Raw genomic sequence first — 21,041 nt, 5'->3', positions numbered from 1 at the left:
ACTGACCATGCATGAAAAAAGGCAATTCAATGACACATACCTCTTTTATTATGTCTATACAAGAATCTTCCACAGGGATTTGATACTGGACATCATTCATCTCACTATTGTCAGCAAAGTTGACCGTTAACTCCTAAAATGAAAAAGACTTGTTCATTAAACCAGTAAGTGACTTGAAGATATGTTTGCAGAGCAAATATCATGTGAGCCCTAATACTTTTTAAAACTGAAAATTAAAAAAATAAGGAAGAATGCGGACAACATATAGATTTCACCAAAACATCATGGGGCCGATGACCTTTGATGTTAGGCCCCTTAAAACAACAAGCATCATCATCAGCACCAAAACATCATGATACAAAGTCAGAAATGATCAGAAGTGTTCAGAGAATCAGCAGAAATTAAGACAGCACTAGTTGATATAATCACTATACTGAGTGGTTTACTTTTAGATTTCTCACATAATACCCAAATTAAAATTCTCCCCACATGTAAACTTCTAAATGGATTTCTCTATATTATCCTGAACCATATTTGAATCTTTAGGTTCTAGTAAAACAAAAGGAAGAAAGAATAACTGTTGCAAAGCTGTGCACTGTAATGGCCAAGATTCCTTTCTTGTAAGATGTGTTTAATTATGTCTAATCCCAGAAATCTCATCACTACTTCCAGCAGCTGCACTGAAATTGATAAGGGCATCTAGAATTGGAACACAACATTCCTTAGCTGTAGAAAATATAAAAGCCACTCAGTTCTCAACTTGTAGTTGTACAACCTCAAGATTTCCTACAGTATATAACCAAATCACTGTTTAACGGAAGATATGACAAATTTTTAAATACAGCTACTTCAAATGGAAACTGAATCAGAGATGCACGCTTTTCATATTAAAAGTTTCCCATGTAAAAACAACGATTTTATACATGGCCCATTTGGTGAGAACACAGTAACCATTTTACTAGACCATCATGCCTACTTCAGAACTATCTGATAGATCTTAGTAAGAAATTCCCAAACACATTATTTTGAATTCCAACCCTTAAACTTAAACAAATCTTGCAACTTCAGTTAGCCAGTCTAATTATAAGTAATCTGGACAAAGATATTTAAAAGTAAATTTTTCACATGATATCTATCAACATAAAAAATAGGAACATAAAATATCTTACGCCAAACTAGCAAATCTTCAGTTAAGGTCAAGAATGTTTTATGACGAAATATATATACGTAATGTACAGCTAACACTCAATACTTTCAAGACATATAAAAATATTGGGACCTTCATGTGCACAACTTGTCTGAGCTCTCCTGAAAAACTGACAATACACACAATAGTTGTTTTGACAGAGAAGGGACGATATGATATACACAATCTGGGGCCTGTGTCAGAAAAGGGAACACAACAGGAGTAAATATGAAAACATAAAGGAATACAGAATAGCTCGTTGATTTGAGGAAAAAATTAACCTATATGAAGACGAGAGTATATTCCACCCATATACAGTAGAACCCCTATTTAACGTTTCTTCAGGGACCTTACATCGGGGTTTACCTTAAATCGAGAAGCATACTTTTCCAGAGATCCTTGCCTGTATTAACATAAATTGTACCATCATATATTATTTGCATATTGACAGCAATAAAACAAGGAGATATCTACCATACACTCTGTACCATAGTTAAGGTTTGTGCTTCATTTTGACAAATTTTTGTTGGTGAATGCTAAACTGCTTCGATTTAATGTTGTTCTTATAATGTTATATACGACTTTTCGCAAAAGGTGGGAAAGCTACCAAACTCACACAAAAACACATTAACCCATTAGCGCCTGAATTAAATTTTTTTCTGAGATTTGCTTATTTATTGTGTTTTGCCACATGTTTGAGACCAAAATAAACTAATAAAACAAGTTTCAAAATTTTGGAATCGCTAGGTCATAAGATATTTGATGTTGCCATATGGCAAATCTAGGCGCTTGCACTACCTATTTTTAAACAATGAGTTTTGAAAGTCGAATTTAGCTTACAAAGTGGTTTTTCCTTTTTTCGTGCAGTAACAGTGTTGAAATAGCATTATTTATTGTAAGAATATGGAATATCAATTTGTATTCACATCACAGCAAAAAAAAAAAAAAAAAAAAAATTGAATTATTGAACAAAGGAGAAAATATTTGTTTGCAGTACATAGACACATATGTACAGTTCGTTGCCTGTCAAAACAAAATACTCACTGGAACAAAAGAATAAAATCAAAAATAAGAAAATGAAGAATCAAAGAAATTCAGATGCAGTTACAAACTATAGAGTAACTACAGTAATCTATATTTACAGAGGCATATGAAAGCTTACCCTCAATACTTGCGTGTTAGCCACAGGGATAGAGAATGAAAATCTTTCACTGTCTTCATATCATCCTGCGTGTCCTAATAAGAACGCTTGGACGGCAACTTTTATATCCAGAAATGAAAAGTATGGCGATAAAACAATGAATTTCATTAGCAGTTATTTGTGGGTCCGTACGATTTAAAAACACTGCATACATTTTAGTTTCTCAAACTAAATGTTCGATCAGCTGGTTATCACAGATCCCTCCATGGGAACTTAGAATTTTCCATTCAGCTGATTATCTGTAAACAATTAAAAAATGTTAACAGTCATGGATTTTCACTTGCTATAACTAGGCTCCGGAAATGTCAACAGTCGCCCAATACTGAAATCAGCCCCATCGGTCTATCTAGGTTTGTTATTTGATCTATTATTTCCTCTATCAGTTATCCGCTCTTTCGCAGTATCAGGTATTGAAACAGAAAAGGCACTTCGTCCTCTGGTAACACACCTTTACCATCGTAACTAATCCAGATTCTTTCATTATTTACAAGCTTCATTGCAGCACTGACATGTATCTGTCGAGAGAGAGATTATCGATAAGCCCACCATCATCTTCATCACCAGGAGCCCTCATCTGTAAGTACATTTACATAGGGCGGTTCCACAACATCACCATCGAGATCTTCAATCAGTAGCATATCCAGTGCTTCTAAAAGGGAAACAGTATAAAGTATCATGATCTGACAGCTGCAGCAATGTTACTGAGTATAAACGCCTAGCGTTGCCATACGGCAAGGCTAATGATTTAACAAACACTACTACGGCATTGTGCGCCCATACCATTTGAAATGCTTACAACATATATACTGAAGTGTGCACAACACTACTGTAAACATAATACAATGAAAAAGCTTCCTATAAATTTTATATCCTTCTTACGTGAAGCCGGCAGCCATTTCGCAGAAATCTTAAAATAACCAAGAGTCCACCAGCCTTTATGCCACAACAATAGATTTTAAAATTAAACGTGATCACTCGATGCTACAAACTCTTCTCTAACTGTCGGATGACACGACAATCCTCCAGATTATTTCTTGTTGCCAACAGTATTAAAAGAAAAAGGTGCGAATTGTTGCCATATGGTAACGCAAGGCGCTAATGGGTTAAAATTGGTATGAAAAAGCAATCAGGTTTTTTTTAAACTTTTGCAGAAGTTTTCCAAGCAGCAGCTTACTCTTTAGCACATATTTCCTAATTCAAATAGTCTTAACATGAATATTCCATTTCATTCTTAAGAACTGTAATAGCATCAATCCACAGGATTGTGGCAAAAATTACCATTTTCTTATTTGAAAAGGCATCACCTAACCTAGGTTTACCGCGCACGTATTATGAAAACATATTTTAACCTCACTGTAGAATAACATTTTCACTAAAAATTTACAAGAGCAGCCTTTCTGAAATTTAACAAGCTGCGAAAGTACATAACATAACCTAACCTCTGAAATTAGTTATGCACACTGCTGTATCTTGAGAAGGAGAAGTATCACTTTCTTATTTTATTTCAGTACATATTATTAAAATTAAGCAAACGTTCAGCTTTTAATTCTCAGGAGTTAACAACTGCTGGCATTGCAGTTATTGCGAGGACATATTTTCCTGATGTTTGATTACACGAGTCGGAGACTCGGAGTTGCAAGGAGACCTCAAGCTCACTCAAGATAGACTCACTCACGCGTAGCGAGGAATCGATATGGAAGATGATCGATCGCATTCACCATACAAATGCTGGAGTAGTCATATACAGTATTTGATAGTGTATGAATATTGATAACGGCTACAAATTAATGGCCTGAATTTGCCCATAATAATGGAGGAATCTCTAAAAGGGTCCTCATTGTAACCAAAGGATATTGCACAGATATATCCTATAAATTATAACAACATTGTCATTAAAACGGGAGTTCTCTTCTGCTACAGCGGCTGTGGTCGGATATGCATCTAAATCCAACATCTCACTTTAGGCCTAAGTGCCTGAGCTCTAATTTCCTCTTCTGCTTGGAATCATCCATAGCAAGCTTATGACATCTTTTTCATAGGTCCTTAATGTTCCATAACTAAAACAAATAGAAGTAAACATTTGAGAATGTTAACATTTCCTTAACGCTAAATGCGGGTTTTGCCCTATTGTGAATTACATTAAATCAAATATAAAATAGCATTGCTCTTATAGAATAATTTTCAGGACTGAAAATTCCTTCCATTAAATGCAGGTTTACGTTAAAACGAGGTCACGCAAAACTGGGGTTATAATGTCCAGAACTGATTATGTTAAAATTTTTAGTTATTTCATAAACAATTAATAGGACCCGGATCCATATGCACTAAAAATCTCCCAAAATATGCATGCTTATATGCAGTAAACATGCTGAAAATATGCAAGAAAATATGCACTAACAACAGAAGTAAACACACAAACCAAATGCATTATTTAATTTTAACTCGGTGTTAAATTAATAAACATGTTTCATTCCTTGCAAAATGATGCATGGAAGTAGGTTATCTACAATTTTTCAATGTTTTCGAGGGTCAATGAATTTCTGTTGTAGGACAGAATTAACCCAATCGCATCATTTGACGACCCTAGCTCATCATAGTTACTCGTGGCATATGAATCAGATGACGAGCTCTGCTCACGGCGATGCACAGCTGTACATCAATCCATATAGTTCAGTCACTAACCCACAGACGCCACTTGTATACATTCTGAGCTGAAGTTTACACATGTGGCTTCGGTTTTGTCCCTTTCAACAGGTTCTCGCACACTTCCGGAACAAGAGATAAGAGAAACTTTATTCACATAATTTCGCTCTTGTCAGTTGCCATCATGTCGTCAAGCAGATATGCTGGTGTTGATGAAGAAGGAATACGGAAGCTAATAGATAGTCTTCTGGAGAGTGATATTGAAGGCAGTGATGTTTGTGACGACGAAATAGACCCTGAAGTCCTTAGTTCGAGTACTAGCGATGCGTATAATAGTTCTGATGACACGGAAAGTGATGCAAATAACGACGGTGTGCCGAGTCTTTCGAAACGAGCTCGTACCTCGGCACAGACTAACTTGACTGACTGGAACTGGACAAAAAGTGACAATAAACCTGTTGTACATCAGTTTAGTGAATACAGTGGGGTTAGTGAACATTTTTTGAAAAAGTTTGATACACAGCCACTATCTGAACTCTCAGTTTTTTGTGAATACATGAACCCTTTGTTTGACAAAATGTCTGTCGAGACAAATTCATATGCAGCAAAACAGTTGAGCAATCCTGACAGAAAAAAGTTGAAAGACGATGACAAATGGTTTGAGACTACACCCGACGAAATTAGGGCATATTTTGCGTTAGTTATACTGTCACAAGTGCGAAAGTCAAGAATACAGTTATACTGGAGTAAAAATAGGTGTATAAACACTCCTATTTTTCGTGAAACCATGAGCAGGGGAAGATTTATTATAATTTCACGATTTTTACATTTTGTTGACGATGAACAAGTCGATTGTAGTGATAAACTAAGAAAGATTAGGCCTATAATACAACATTTCTGCTCCAAATTTTCAGAATTATATTTACCTTCACAAGACATTGCTCTAGATGAAAGTCTAATTAAATTCAGAGGCCGCCTTTCATATGTCCAGTGTAATAGGTCTAAACGTTCTAGGCTTGGAATAAAAATTTACAAAATTTGTGAATCAAGTTCTGGCTACTGTCTGTCTTTCAAAATTTATGTAGGTGATGATGTAACGGATCCAAATCTGCCAGCAAGTACAAACATTGTTCTCAACATGTGTGAACCCTTGTTAGGCCGAGGACATACATTGTTTTTAGATAACTGGTATTCTTCCCCAGATTTATTCAAAAGGCTACACGACAAGCAGATGAATGTAATTGGAACTGTTAGACAGAACCGAAAAGACATGCCTCGCGATATCAGTAAGACGAAACTAAAACGTGGAGAGTATGAGACGTTGGCTGCCAAAAGTATGTTGTGTGTGAAGTGGAAAGATAACAAGGATGTTTGCTTTCTCACCACTAAACACAAATCAGCTGACATGACAGGGACAGGCAAACTCAGACGAAAGAGAGGACAAACCCCGAGGGAAGAAGTGATAAAGCCCAAGTGTAGCCTTGGATATCAGAAGGGGATGGGTGGTGTTGACCTTCAGGATCAGGTTACAGCTCTGTTCCCCGTCATGCGACGCATAGTGAAAGGATATAGGAAAATAATCTTTTACCTCCTGGATATGTGTATTTTCAATTCCTTCACTGTGTATCACAAGATCGCTGCTAACAGAAAGACGAGCTACACGAACTTCCGAACTAGCATTGCGCAGCAGCTACTAGAGACTGTTCAGTTGCCGGAGTACTCAGTTCGAGGTCGACCTTCAGCGAGCACCACCCCAACCAGATTACAAGCTAAATCATGGGCCCACTTTCCCATGCGTATTCCCCCTACAGAGAAGAAATCAAAAGTCACAAGAAGGTGTGTTGTGTGCTACAGCCGAGGTAAAAGAAGCGAAAGTTGCTGGCAGTGCAAAAAGTGTGGCGTAGCTCTTCACTTAGAAGAATGTTTTGAGATGTACCACACCAAGCAGACGTACTAAAATAGCGGCATTGGTAAGTTTACTACTTCTTTATTATGCATGCAAATTTTCAGAAAGGAATATTTACTGGTTGGTTTTGTATGATTTTCTAAATAATAGTGTGATGACGACGGCAGTAGAGCAGTATTTAAATGTGATTTCTTAGTGAACTCCTATGGTATTTAAATGTGAGGCGAATGGGTTAATGTATATGCTGAAAATGATCGTTCTCCGTCGACTGACTGGCACTGGCACTGACAGCTCGGAGCATTCTTCAGCCAAAGACTACCTGATTTCACTTATGTAGTTGTTTATGGATTGAATCTTCTTTAGTCCTGGGTTTGACTCCAACACCACACTGAGTTTCCTTTTAACCTTTCCTTCAGTTTCACCAGGGACACCATTTAAAGTACTATTAGTGTTTTGAATTAACTGAAGAAATTTGTGTAGGGGTGCACCGCGAGTTTCTAGGCCCTTAATCACCTTCGAAAGTGACGAATAATGCACATGGAAGGAATTGATACCTTTATAAACAGTTTCAGATTCAAATGTGCACTTTGCTTCACAAACACTCGCAGTATCACTATCATCAATACTTTTAACTACATCTTTCACTTGATTAAAGTTCTCCTGGTAGAATGATACCACGGATAACCAAGCACCCCATTTTGTGAGAACATGTTCCGGCAGAACAGAAAACTGAGGGAGATAAGTTTTGACAACTGTACACGACTGCACGTTATAAAAGAAATTGTACACAAACCGTGCTTTCAGGAACAGTTTTTCCCTACTTGAAATTAATTTGTTGACAGATGGAAATAGGGTATGTACCTCTTCTGCAATACGATGCAATCCATGGGCCAAACATGTGACATAGATGAGATTTGGGAAAAAATACTCAAGAGAGACTGACCAGTTTTCAACATGTACGAAGCTGCATCTGTGACTAAAAGACGCACTTTGTAACAATCGCTCTCTGATTCACTAGGTGACACACAGAAGTTATTCAGAAATCTTAGATAATCGATCACACATAAGAGAAAAATATACCTGTATATGCACTAACGTTCAAAATATGCATCTGCATATGCACATATGCATTTTAAAAATATTCGGGCCCAAACAATTAATATGCAACACCCAAGAAATAAATGTCATGCCACATTTAGATTTGCACCTCTAGTTTACAGTTAGCAGGCTGTTTCTAAAATCCAACACTAAGCACATATAGTTTCAAAACTCAAAGCACTGCAAGTAACCGATAATGACAAGAAATTAAACATATTCAAGTGTTAGCAACTCAAATTAATTTTGTAAGTCAAATTCATTATTAAAAATTTAATTAATTAAAAATGTGTCATATGAAAATTATACTAATTGTATTTTACCTAACATACTTCTTTCATGATAGAGTAACTAACAATTAAAATCAATATTTAAAAGCCACAAAGGAACTGATGATTACAAAACGTTAAAACCTGCCGTAATTGATTCAGAAGTTTCTACTGCATTATGCAACACTAGGCATGTATGAGTTGGGTCTTCAGTATGGATGTACAATTACATTAAAGTGGCAGAAAATGTAAAATAATTGTATGCGACTATGTTTGGCCAAAATTCTGGATTTTTAAGATTGAGAAGCCTGAAAACTATCAATTTTGATATATATATCCAGAGTACCATAAGTCCATAAATTGGTCTTGATTGAATCAATTAATCTATCACTATTGATCAGTGTGTAGGGCTGTTGCCAGGTGGTCAATTCCCTATCAATTCTTTATCTAGTATTTTCCCAAATGATTTTTAAAAAAATTGAAAATTTAAAAAACATCCCCCTTGAAAAATTATTCTAATCCTCTATTCTTCTTCCTGTAAAACAAATATTTGCACCAATTTGTCCTCTTGATTTCCAATGTTATCTTCATATTCTGATCTTCGCTACTTTAAAAAAAATTCATCTTAAACATATGTTAATGTCATTCCACACCATCTCTGCACTGGCAACTTGATACATACCATACTGCTCGGTTGAACAGCTTGTCTCCTTACTCTCCTTACTCCCAGTTTTACCAACATTTCCATAACACTATTCTTCTGCCAAAATCTCACGGAACAAATTGTGGTGCATTTCTTTGGTTCTAATCTATTGTTAAATTAACAAATCATGGTGAGTGTCCCATACAATGGAACAATACTCTAATTGAGGTTTTACTAACTGACATACCCACCCTCTCCTTAGCATCCTTACTAAAACCCATAAATACTATCATATTCACATGATGGGATGTGTAACCTTTACTTACAACCTCATTAAAGTGATTAGCTCAATGAAGATCATTCCTTACAATAACATCTAGGTGCCTTCAGTGATTCCTATGAGGTACTTTCACACATCAATAGAGTAATTAAAACCAAAAGGTTATTTCCTCTTCATAAAATTTATAACTTGATTTTCCACCCCGTTTGCCATCACACTACTATTTGCTGTCCATCTACGCAACTTTCTTTGGGTCTTTCCAGATTCACACAAAATCCCACACCATTGTCAAGCGATTTAAAAAAATTGTTCTGCAGTATACCCAAAATTTTAATAAATTGTACCGAATATAATATGAACGGTATTTTAATCCAATACACTAAATACATTGAAGAACTGTGTGCATGACGTCTACTCTTTGAACAAATACCAATACCTAATTGACTATGGTGTATAAAGGCATTATAACCTGAGAGACTAGCTTGTTTCTGTAAACCCTCTGTTACTTTATATCTCGTGCAAACACTGCTTAATGCTCAGAATCACGGGATATTTCCTCTTCCGTCCCCGCAAGGAATTCTTGCTTGTCTGTGAAGGACTTCATCACTATAGAGTTGTGGAGCAATTGCGGCTGATGTGTATTTGAAGACAAGGCTCTCGGAAGCCTTACCTGGTAAAATACAGAAAGTGAATGGATTGACCAAAAGCTCAATCCTGGCTACATTTACTATGTAGGGAAGGTGGAAATGATAATCCTCTGGTATGGAATAAATTAATGTTACACAATTATCACTGGATGTTGCCAAGTACAACTCCCTATTATCATCAAGGGACTACATTGTTTTAGTTACCAATAGGATTTACTTCTAAAAAGTGTTTCATCGTTGTTTCAAGAGTTAACTTCCCATTATAAATGTGGATAAAAGACACCACTAAAGTTTCCAACCATAATTCTTCAGTAGTGGTACCAACTTCAAGACTTCGGGCCAATGACCTTCGATGTTAGGCCCCTTTAAACAACAAGCATCATCAACTTCAAGACTTCGGGAAGAAACCTCATTTGCGCGTTCACATAAGGAAATATTTTATAAATCCTCCAACTGTAAATTATTTTCTGTTGCAATGTGAAATTCTAATTCATGCTTAAATTGTTTTTTATGTAGGATCTGCCCCAATATATGTTATGTAAATTTGATAGAAGTTATTATTATTATTATTATTATTATTATTATTATTATTATTATTATTATTATTATTATTATTATTATTATTATTATTATTTCAGTTAGGAGTTATGAAGATAAATTTTCCAAACGTGAAGCCTGCTTTATTCTCTTAAACCTTCTTCTTGAAAATTTCTGTTTGTGTGATTATGATCACTTAGTGTGATGCCAATTTATTTTTTGAGATTATATTTTAATTGGACTCAATTAAATTAAGCAAATTAATTCTAGACAAGAGAAACCAGCATGTTCATGAACCGGAACATAGAATTTTTTCCTTGATCCAGTAGTTTTCTATTTTTTTCTTTGCATTCAGGCCATCTATGGACCATGGTGCTTGTGTTCTTGCTCTATTTTTGTAAACTGCCCCTTTTAGCGTAGTGGATTATGTTCTTAGTGGCTTCTTGAGCCTTCGTATTGGCCCAGTATTCCTTCATTTTCCCACTGAATTCTTTCCTGCACTCCTCTGACCAATTCCCAGCTCCTTTGTGACTAGCTGATGTAAGGGATGATAGGAAATGTTTAGTTTTGATCATTAAATGGTATGCATTCCAGGGAAATCCAGTAGCTTTGCCTTTGTTAGCAACCTTGAAGATCTTATGGGATAATCTATTAGGATCCATTCTGTGTAGGTGTCCATAGAATGTTAGACGTTGTATTCTGATGGCATCTATGAGGTTTCCTTAATGCTGGTAGGGCTCATTGTTGGGTTTGCACCATCACCTTCCATCTGGTAGCATCCTTCACCTTATTATTCTTCTCACAAATTTCTGTTCTTGCACTTCCAGGGCTCTCAGTGGGGTCTTTTTAGTTAGGGATAGGCATTCTGCTGCGTAAAGGACTGATGGTCTGACTACTGCATTATAGTGTCTCAGTTTTACATTCTTTGATAAATTCTTTGAGGCATGCAGTTTTCCGCAGGCATGATAGGCCTTGTCTAATTTGATTTTCCTTTGTTCAAGAGCCATCGTTTCTATTATTATTATTATTATTATTCAGTTAAATGAAGTTGGCATAGTTTTTAATTTTCATGTCGTGCACTGTTGAACATTTTATTGTGTATTTCTTTTGTCTTTGGTGATGTCATTGTTAATTGTTGTCATAGGTGTAACATGCCATTGTACTGTACTACGGTAATGGATATTTATTTGTGGTTCAGAAATATTTATTAACTATATGGTACCTTACTGTAAGATTTTTTTCTCCATATTTCTAATTTTGAAGTAGAATATTATGCTTAGATGGACATAAATGAATAAGAGGTTAGACTCTATTACATGCCATCTTTGCATGCAATTTTTTTGAAAATAAATTACTAATACCAATATAAATAGTCTAATCTACAGATCATTTTTAATTTCAATTTATTTTCATATTTTCTCACAAGTTAATTTTTTTTCTTTTTCCTAGTTGGTTTACTGACACAGATAGGTCTACTTATAAGTTTAATCCAATCTCAATTTATTTTCATTTTAATTCGTGAGTACCTTAACTGGGTGACTGATCCACGGAATTCGTTATTATTAAATTTTAGTTTTATGCAATGTTAACTTACTTCCATTTCATTAAATTAGTTTTATTCGGGGAGTTCCTTTTGAGTGCCAAGATTCCCCTACCCTTGAGAAACAGTAAAAGGATCCCCTCCTTTTCCTACTATGCTCTCACCCTTGCACATACACCTTCCTGTTCATTTCAGGGTACGATATGCTGTATTGTATGGTAAGCAATTTTTATCATAGTGTTATTGAAGTGTTTATTGTATGGTTGATTATTTTTCCTTTATCACATGCAACCACCCTTTTTGTCTATGTGTTCTATTGTTTGGTATTGCAGTTCTCTGGTTCTTTTATTACTTCTTTTTTATTAATGTGCCACACTGCCTACTGTGATTTTTCCATTAATTTATTCTAGGACATGTTCTTTATAATAACAGTAACCTTCACAGTGTAGTTGCCATTGCTGACCACTATCTGGACCATGTCAATGCATAAAGAACAAAAAATCTTCCAGAGAAAGTAACTCTGGAAGTGTTGACCAGGCACAGGAGAAAAACTGCAATGCAATTTCACAATATTACTTCAAGAGCACATACCTCCTTGACTTTGTTGAGATGAAAATCTTCCTCAAATGAGTAAGTAAATAGTTCTGGATCATCTTTCACTATCAGCTGCTCATCGCCTACAGGGTAGACACTTACCTCCTTCAAAGAAAATTTCAACATCAAGAACTAATCAGTAAATCGACTTCAACATATGTCTGGAGATTGTATAAAACGACAAAGGTACATGAAGAAAAAGCACTCCAAAGTTCACAATCTCACCATATTCAGGAACGAAAGAAAATTAGCACAGATAGGTGTTATGGTGACGATGGATGGAAAGGGCTAGGAGTGGGAAGGAAGTGACCCTGGTCTTAATACAGAAGCTACCGACCTGGTATTCGTCTGGTGTGAAAAAGGGAAACTATGCAAAACCACCTTCAGGGCTGTCGACAAAGGCATTTGAACCCACTATCTCCTGAATGCAAGCTGATAGTTGTGTGTCCCAAACCACACAGACACTTGCTCAGTGCACGGGGTTTGACTTGTTTCTTCTGAGAAGAAAACATTCATCAGTTGGCATCATTTTCTTTTCTTGTCAAAGTTTCCCATTTTCTTCAGTGAAATAAAGCCTACCTGCTGAAAATAAATTTACAGTGCTTATACTGACACAAAATTTAGTTCCTAACTCTAGTTTGTGTAACAGATATATTCTGAGATAATGCAACATTTGCATTATTCTTCATTGGAGACATCAATTGAAGACAGGTATTATTAACTGAAAAAGAACACCTTAAATTCTTCAAAAGTGACATAAAAACATATTTAACATATGCATCATTGCGCAGATTAATTACAAAATGAATAACAGTGCAAAGAATCCATATAGAGTGCAGGATCTAAGAATAAGCAACGTGTAGCACACTACTGCCAACCCTTGGGAAAATTATAATTTTTGTTTTAAATCCTGATTAACTTGCACGGTACTGTAGGCAATTACATTTGTTATGATTTTCTGGTATATCTCATTAACTTATGGTCTGGCATATTTCATTCTGAAATATAATTGTTTTGGGATTTACAACTCAACACTTGGCTTCTGGATGAATGTGAGCCTCTTTACGACTGGATGTGTGCATTAGTTCCGAAGATTAAATGCTGTGAGTTTTCACAGTTGCTTTACCAATTCTGTGAAAGTACTAAAGGAATTTCACATGGCTGAATAGAAATTATGTAAGGATGAATGAGGGGAGTTATTTTGGTTTGCTTCTGTCTACAGACATCTGGAATAAATAGTTATGTGAATGAGGCTTTTGGAGAGGATATGTTCAATCTGTTCCTTATGGAGTAGACTTTTGCTAGAAAATGATCTCCTTTACTTCTGTAACTTTCAGTGTGTCCTCAGATCCAGTAAAGTGTGATATGATTGGTAACACACACAACATGGTGAGCCTTTCTAATCTTAATGATTGCAAGGTTGGACGATTCACCGGAACAGACAGCTTTTAGTATAGTGTGTGAAATGATGCTGATCTTATATCAATCTGTCTGTTTCAATGTTAAAGGATATCCAGTTTAGAGTTATCTGAATTCGTTGTACCTTTGTTTCAAATGCTATAGGATGAGAAGAACCACATAAAGAGAAACAATGTAGGGAAGACGATGAAGCAGAAAAAAAAATCATTCTCATAGAGTTTTCCAGTTTGTAAGATGAAAGTGACTGAGATATGAGTGATGCTAGTAATGCCATTTATTATGAAGCCAGTACCTGTTATGTAAGGTGTGAAAATGGTGCTGGTAGGATTGGATGGTGCAAGTATTTCAGTGGCCTTGGCAGACTGATACATAATAGAAGCCTCTGGCTAAGTCAGGAAAGCAATGGGAAACTATCTCACTCCTCATCTCTCCAGTATGCCACTTCAGTAATAATCCCTGACAACTAATGATGGAGCTGTTGAGGATCAAATCAGCCTTCAGGATGAAGAGTGAACACACATATAATTGTCTAACAACACACATGATGTTCAGCAGCATTTCATTAGGTTCAAAAGACTGCCGTCTAACGGCCCATCCTTTAACCCTCAGTGGACGACCGTCTGACATTTCACGACATCCTAGTTTCCTGTTCTGGACGTATGTCGGTACATACCCGCCAGCTGTTTCCATGGAAAATATATATGCATGTGAAGCAATTATGCGTGCTGGTGCTATCTGTAGTTATTGTATAGAACCTTTGAGCAATATCAGAGCTTTCTAGATGCATTAAAATTTTGTTCTACAGTTTTACAGGTAAATAAAAAACGAGCTGTTATTTACATTAGTCAGCTGTGAAAATGGTGGCGCACAGACAGGGTAGTAATACCTTGTCTGTTATAGCTTGATTTTTAGATGAAACTGACAGCAGTGATGATGAATTATCAGTTAGGGACAGTGAATTTGATGTTTCTGAGAGTAATGATGAAAATTCTAGTAAAATGGAATTAAATGAAAGTGATACAAATAGTAGTGAACCAGACAATGGTTGGAGAGTTTATCGCACAGCTGATCCGAAATTCGTAAAGAAACCACACACTTTGATTAGTGGTTTCTCACTTCCCGCAGGTAGAAAACCATCTACTCCCGTTGAATTTTTTAAACTATATTTACGGAAGAACTGGTACAACAAATTGTTGATGAGACTAACCGCTATGCAAGGGATAAAGTACAAAGAATACACCATTCAGGGAGAGGAAAATCTGGACTAATTGGACTGATGTGACAATCACAGAAATGAGGGCTTTTCTCGGTGTGGTACTCACTATGGGCATGAATCCTAAACCAGATATAAAGGATTACTTTGATGAAGATTGGGTAAAGAAATGCTCATTGTTCAAAGATGCGTTTTCCAGAGACTGTTTTCTAACCATTTTTTGGATGTTTCAAGCATACCCTCCTAGTCCTGCTGCTACTAGAACTAGGGGTGACAAAATACACAATTTAGTGGACTAATTGAAAGGGAAATTTAGAAAGTATTGCATTGCAGACTGTAATATTTTTACAGATGAAAGTACGGTGGGCTTCAAAGGACGCATCATTTTCAAATATTATGATCCCCCAGAAACAAACTAATTGGGGACTGCACATATTTGTAGCAGCAGATTGTAAGAAAATATTTGTATGCTCATTCATTCCATACTACAGTGCTCCTACAACATATGCACTAACACATCCTAATAATTTGTTTACAACAAGAACTGTTCTTCATTTATGCCAACAGATGCTTCACAACATCAATGGTACTGATGGCTTCCACACCTACACTGACAGATTCTATACCAGTTGTGATCTGGCAGAGGAACTGCTGAAATTAGGGTTTCACATAACAGGAACAGTGAATACAAACTGGAAAGGATTGCCAACTCAAATGAAATCAACCGCTTTTAAGAAGATGAAGAAGCATAATGATGTGGCATTTAGGAAGGAGGATAAAATGGTTGCTCTTTCACGGAAGGACAAAAGGATTGCGTTAATGTTGAGTACGTGGCACAACATCAGGATGCAGCAATACATGCCTAAAAGTAGGAAGGACGCTAATCATATCCTGAAGACTGTAATGATTTGTGATTATAATGACCATATGGGAGGAGTGGACATATCTAACCACTATATGTCAATATATAATTTTAGGAGGAAATCTTACAAATGGTGGTGCAAACTTATCTTCTGGTTGCTGGATGTCTGTGTGCTGAACAGCTTCATATTATTCAACATGGAGAGGAAATCACAGCAGCAGAAGCCACTGAGGCAAAGGCAATACAGGAAAAACTGGTTGATGATGTTAGTAACCAAAATGTCAACAAGAGAGGACGATCATCAACCACTAATGAAGAAGAACGACTGAATGGGAAACTTCACTTCATACATTCAAAACACCAGGGGAAATTCCAACAAAGATTGTGCAGTGTTCAGTAATAGGCAGAAAAAGGGCAGAAGAAGAGAAAGAGCGTATTTTTGCAACACCTGCACCAAGAAACCTGGAATTCATCCTGCAATTTGTTTCGAGAAGTACGACACAGAGAAGAAATATATGTATGAAAACGGCAAGCTGTCTATTCAACTACATGTTTATTGATTACAGCATGTATCTAGATTGATATATTAATTCATAATGTTGTAAGTCAGTCTTTGTATCTCCATTATACCTTCATTTTTTGAAGAAAAAGTACGACAGTGCAGGACTACACAAGAAAAAAGAAGTTGCCACCTCATACTTGGGGCTAATGGTATTCGTCAATGTTCTCCAGATTGTGTTCTTATCAATGAGTAAACATTGGCCAAGCAACTGCATTTTATCAATAAAAGCAACATCAAATAGTTCCATTAAACCACAACTGAAACGGATGAAAAGATCAGGTAACATATGAGACAAGAATGAAAGATTATGGACAGATCAAAATGTACTTTCCGTAACTAACACAGCATTTTAGCAACATATGTGACTTTCAGAATAAAATATACTTGCAGGCTATTCTATTTTCTTAAGTTGAGTGTGCTTAAATTTTACATTCACAAATGATAACTTCCATTCAGTCTTTTGCATGTGCATGTGCACTTTGTTGTCCTTTCCTGAACTCTCTGTTTCTAGACAGGACCAAGGATTTTCCTCAAGATTAAAAGTATTCTGATTTTCTATTTCTATATCTATGAAAATTAATAGCCCAGATGAAAATTCACTTCTAGAGAAAGAAGACAAACCAAACAAATGACAGGAATATATCTAACAGTTGTATCAAGACAAGAATGATTTGGTTCTGGAACAAGAAGAGGCTGTTGATGCTGATGAAATGGGAGATCCAATTTTGAGACCACAGTTTGATAGAGCTGTGAAAGACATAATTAGGAACAAGGCATCTGGAATTGATGACATTCCCTCTGAATTACTGACTACCATAGGAGAAACCAGCACGGCAACATTATTCTATCTAGTGTGTAAGATATATGAGACAGGGGAAGTGCCATTGGATTTTCGGCAGTTTGTTGTTATACCTATTCTCAAGAAAGCTGGTGCTGACGAGTGTGAAAACTACTGCACCATTAGTTTAGTATCTCATGCCTGCAAACATGTATTATTTACAAAAGAATGGAAAGACAAGTTGAAGCTGAGTTGGGAGAAGATCAATTTGGCTTCAGAAGAAATGTAGGAAGCAATCCCTACGTCTGATCTTAAAGGATCGAATTAAGAGGACCAAGCCCACGTATATGGCATTCATAGATCTAGAAAAAGCATTTGATAATGTTGATTGCATCAAGCTATTTGAGATTCTGAATGTGATTGGGATCAGATACATAGAATGAACAATTATCTACAATTCGTATAAAAATCGGTCCACAGTGATATGAATCGAGGGCTTCAAATAAGAAGCAGCAATCCAGAAAGGAGTGAGGCAAGGCTTAAGTTTGTTCAACTTTCCATTGTTTACATAGAACAGGCAGTAAAGGAAAACAAAAAAAGGAATTTTGAAAGAGAATCACAATCCAAGGAGAGGAAATAAACACCCTGAAATTTGCTGATGATATTGTTATTTTATCTGAGACTGCAGAAGATCTCAAGAAGTTGCTGAATTGTATGGATGGAGTATTGGGTAAGTAGTACAAGATGAAAATAAGTCCAAAACAAAAGTAATGGAGTAAAGTCGAACAAAGATGTGATGCAGGTAATATTTGATTAGAAATGAAGTCTTACAGAAGCAGATAAACATTGTAATTGGGTAGTAAAATAACTAACGATGGCAAAAGTAAGGAGGATAAAAAATGCTGACTAGCACAAGCAAAGAAGAGCTTTCACAAGAAATTTGCCCACTTCAAATATTGATATAGGAATTAGATGTATGTTTCTGAGGCATTAGTCTGGAGCATGCCATTGTATGGAAGTGAAATATGGATGATAACTAGCTAAGAAAGAAAAGGAATAGAAACTTTTGAAATGTGGTGTTACAGAAGAATGCTGAAGGTCACATGGGTAGATCGAATCACAAACATAGAGGTACTGAATTGAACTGGTGAGAGGAGATCAATTTGGCAAAACTTGATGAGAAGAAGAGATAGAATGATAGGACACATCTTCAGACAACCAGGACTTGTTCAGTTGTTTTTTGAAGGAAGTGTAGGCAGTAAGAACAGTAGGGGTAGATAAAGGTATGAATATGACACGCAGATTAGAGCAGATGCAGGATGAAATAGTCATGTGGAAATGAAAAGGTTAGCATAGGATAGGGTGACATGGAGTGTTGTATCAAACCAGTCTATGGACTGATGACTCAAGCAACAACATCAACATCATCAGAATTACTTATTCATTGCAAGACATTTAGCTACTTAGTGTCTCAGCTTGACACTGAGGAACATAGATATATATAAATATTAATATAAATATTAATAATAATGTAATAGTAATCACCTTCATTTCATATTCCTCCTTGACAATGCTCATATCAGCCTCATGTACATTTTCACTGCCAATTTCAGGGTGTGGTTCCATTTTTACTGCAGCTAGTTTATCATCAGCAGGCGGAAAGAGCAGATCTGGCAACTAAATACGTTCAGCAAATTAGCAGAACACTAAAATTAAAAACAGAGTGATTCTCTCCTCTAATGTGGAAAAATGAGAAGGTTATCTGGAAGGTAACAATGATAACAGTGCAAAAAAAAAAAGATGTATAGTTCAATTCATTATCATTTTTGTACTATAAATGTATGCCACTAAGACAGCAAGTAAACATCCAAGCCTGCATCTCATGACACTAAAGCAACTATCAGTTCATAGTAACACTTACATCTGCAAATTAATTACAAGTGTGCATAATGGGTATGTATGAGATTATCTTGTACTCCAATCAACAAGCCGACTCTAGACGAGTACACTTCATGTAATAAGGTGTACAGTGGGCGGAGCAAGGCAAAACTGGCAATAAAGGCCAATCGACAATTAGTAAAGGAGGCAATTTTCACAGTAATCAATGTTGTGTAGACTTGTTTCACTTTCCAGAGACAACATAACATGTTGCATATACTCCTCCAAATTTGATAAACTATAATTAATATTCAGAAGCAAGCATTGGACCATATTTCTTGGTTTACTATCATCATTCTCACCCCAATCGTCTCCTGGCATTTTGTCACAGAGAGAGACTCATCCTGTACAACATTGGCACAGCAACTTAGAAGAGCCGTAATCCCTATATTACACAGCATAAAATAATCATAATCCTTACAATATTATTATTATTATTATTATTACAAAAACATAGCAGAATATCATGGCAAAAATCGTATCACATGCAAATGTTCAGGTTTCAATAAATAGGGACTCTCAAAGAAGATAAACAGAGCAGCTACCAATACAATACGAGTGTGTGTATTTGTAACTTATGGATTACCATGGCCATACTGTTCACTGTCCCTTGTTGCTAATCAGATCCTCTGATGATCCCATCACTTCTATCACCAGATCCTAAATCTCACAGATCAATGGCCATAAAGAGAAAATTCACACCCGGCAATAAAACCTATGAATATTTGTTATATTTTACTTAGAATTCATACTCGATGTATTAATTGATGAACTTGGTATCAATACATGTAATAAAACTGTCAATGGTGTTGTGTTGCCGCAACTCAAAAATAGCTGGGGATATTTCAATATATTTGGCAATCATTCAGGAGTATTCTTTTTACCCTGAAAGCTAGACTACACATTATTAAGATAATTCAAGTTAGGCACATGCTGTAGAAGAAAATATCCTACAAGAAGGTACAACATGATTGATATAGCTCTTTAGACTTTTGGCATTCCCAAAGCAAATTGTGGACAGGGTTAAAATGTAAAAAAATTATTTTCAGATCTTAATTAGATCTACTAAAACATAAGCGGAAGCATTCAACCAATAAATAACTCAAAATGCATGTTCTTCTGGATTCAAATATTACCACTTAAAGAACAGCAAGTTATTTTGCATCATTAATACATGATAATGAATTTAACCTTCCCACAGGTCAGTAAATTAATTAACAATTTTTTTCATGGGAATTATTTGAAATGAATAGTTTTCAAGATATTATCTCCTGGCAAATAAATCACCCAGCGATGAACATGCAGAATGGCTGGTCATCTCCAAAAGCAAGGTGCACAGTTACAGCTTACCGTATTTGCTTGCATATAACTAGCCACCGCACATCTCACACCCCATTTTTTAACATCTGGAATTGCAGGAAAAAATCCCTGCACAAAACTCGCATTAATTTCTGTCACTGTCATGAAGACATACAGTACACACATGAAATAAAGGTTGGGTATTTCGTGGATGTGCCTACAATAAATATTGCGACTGTATCAATTGCTGTTAGGGTTCTTTGTAAGTAAGAGTACAAGAAAAAGCTGCATTTCCTTCTACCTGCAGAACGGTTCAGCCTAACTGTTGTAACAAAACTATCTAACTCACAAACCCCTGCCCCAAGACTGCGTTCCTAGCCAGTCAGTCACACTCAGCCATATTTCTCACACTTCCGTTTTTGTCAATAT

The 21,041-nt window shown here is 36.0% G+C and overlaps 1 protein-coding gene across 4 annotated transcripts in view; it reads right to left on the bottom strand.

The window, feature by feature from the left end:
* LOC136882345 (zinc finger protein 596) overlaps nucleotides 1-21,041 on the bottom strand; it is a 54,357-nt gene that overhangs the window by 18,269 nt on the left and 15,047 nt on the right. For 3 of the 4 annotated variants that reach the window (XM_067154939.2, XM_067154942.2, XM_067154941.2), the window contains exons 3-5: nucleotides 18,921-19,052; nucleotides 12,539-12,646; nucleotides 41-133 (exon numbers count right to left, since the gene is read on the bottom strand). In XM_067154939.2, the coding sequence (XP_067011040.2) occupies nucleotides 41-133; nucleotides 12,539-12,646; nucleotides 18,921-19,052 (333 nt within the window). Of the gene's footprint in view, nucleotides 1-40; nucleotides 134-3,826; nucleotides 3,891-12,538; nucleotides 12,647-18,920; nucleotides 19,053-21,041 lie in introns of those variants that run through there. The other variant, XM_067154940.2, reaches the window with a different exon arrangement.

This window comes from Anabrus simplex, chromosome 10 (genome assembly GCF_040414725.1).
Source record: "Anabrus simplex isolate iqAnaSimp1 chromosome 10, ASM4041472v1, whole genome shotgun sequence".
NCBI classification, from domain to species: domain Eukaryota; kingdom Metazoa; phylum Arthropoda; class Insecta; order Orthoptera; family Tettigoniidae; genus Anabrus; species Anabrus simplex.
The sequence above is the reverse complement of the archived record's forward strand: the minus strand, read 5'-3'. Positions and strand labels throughout refer to the sequence as shown.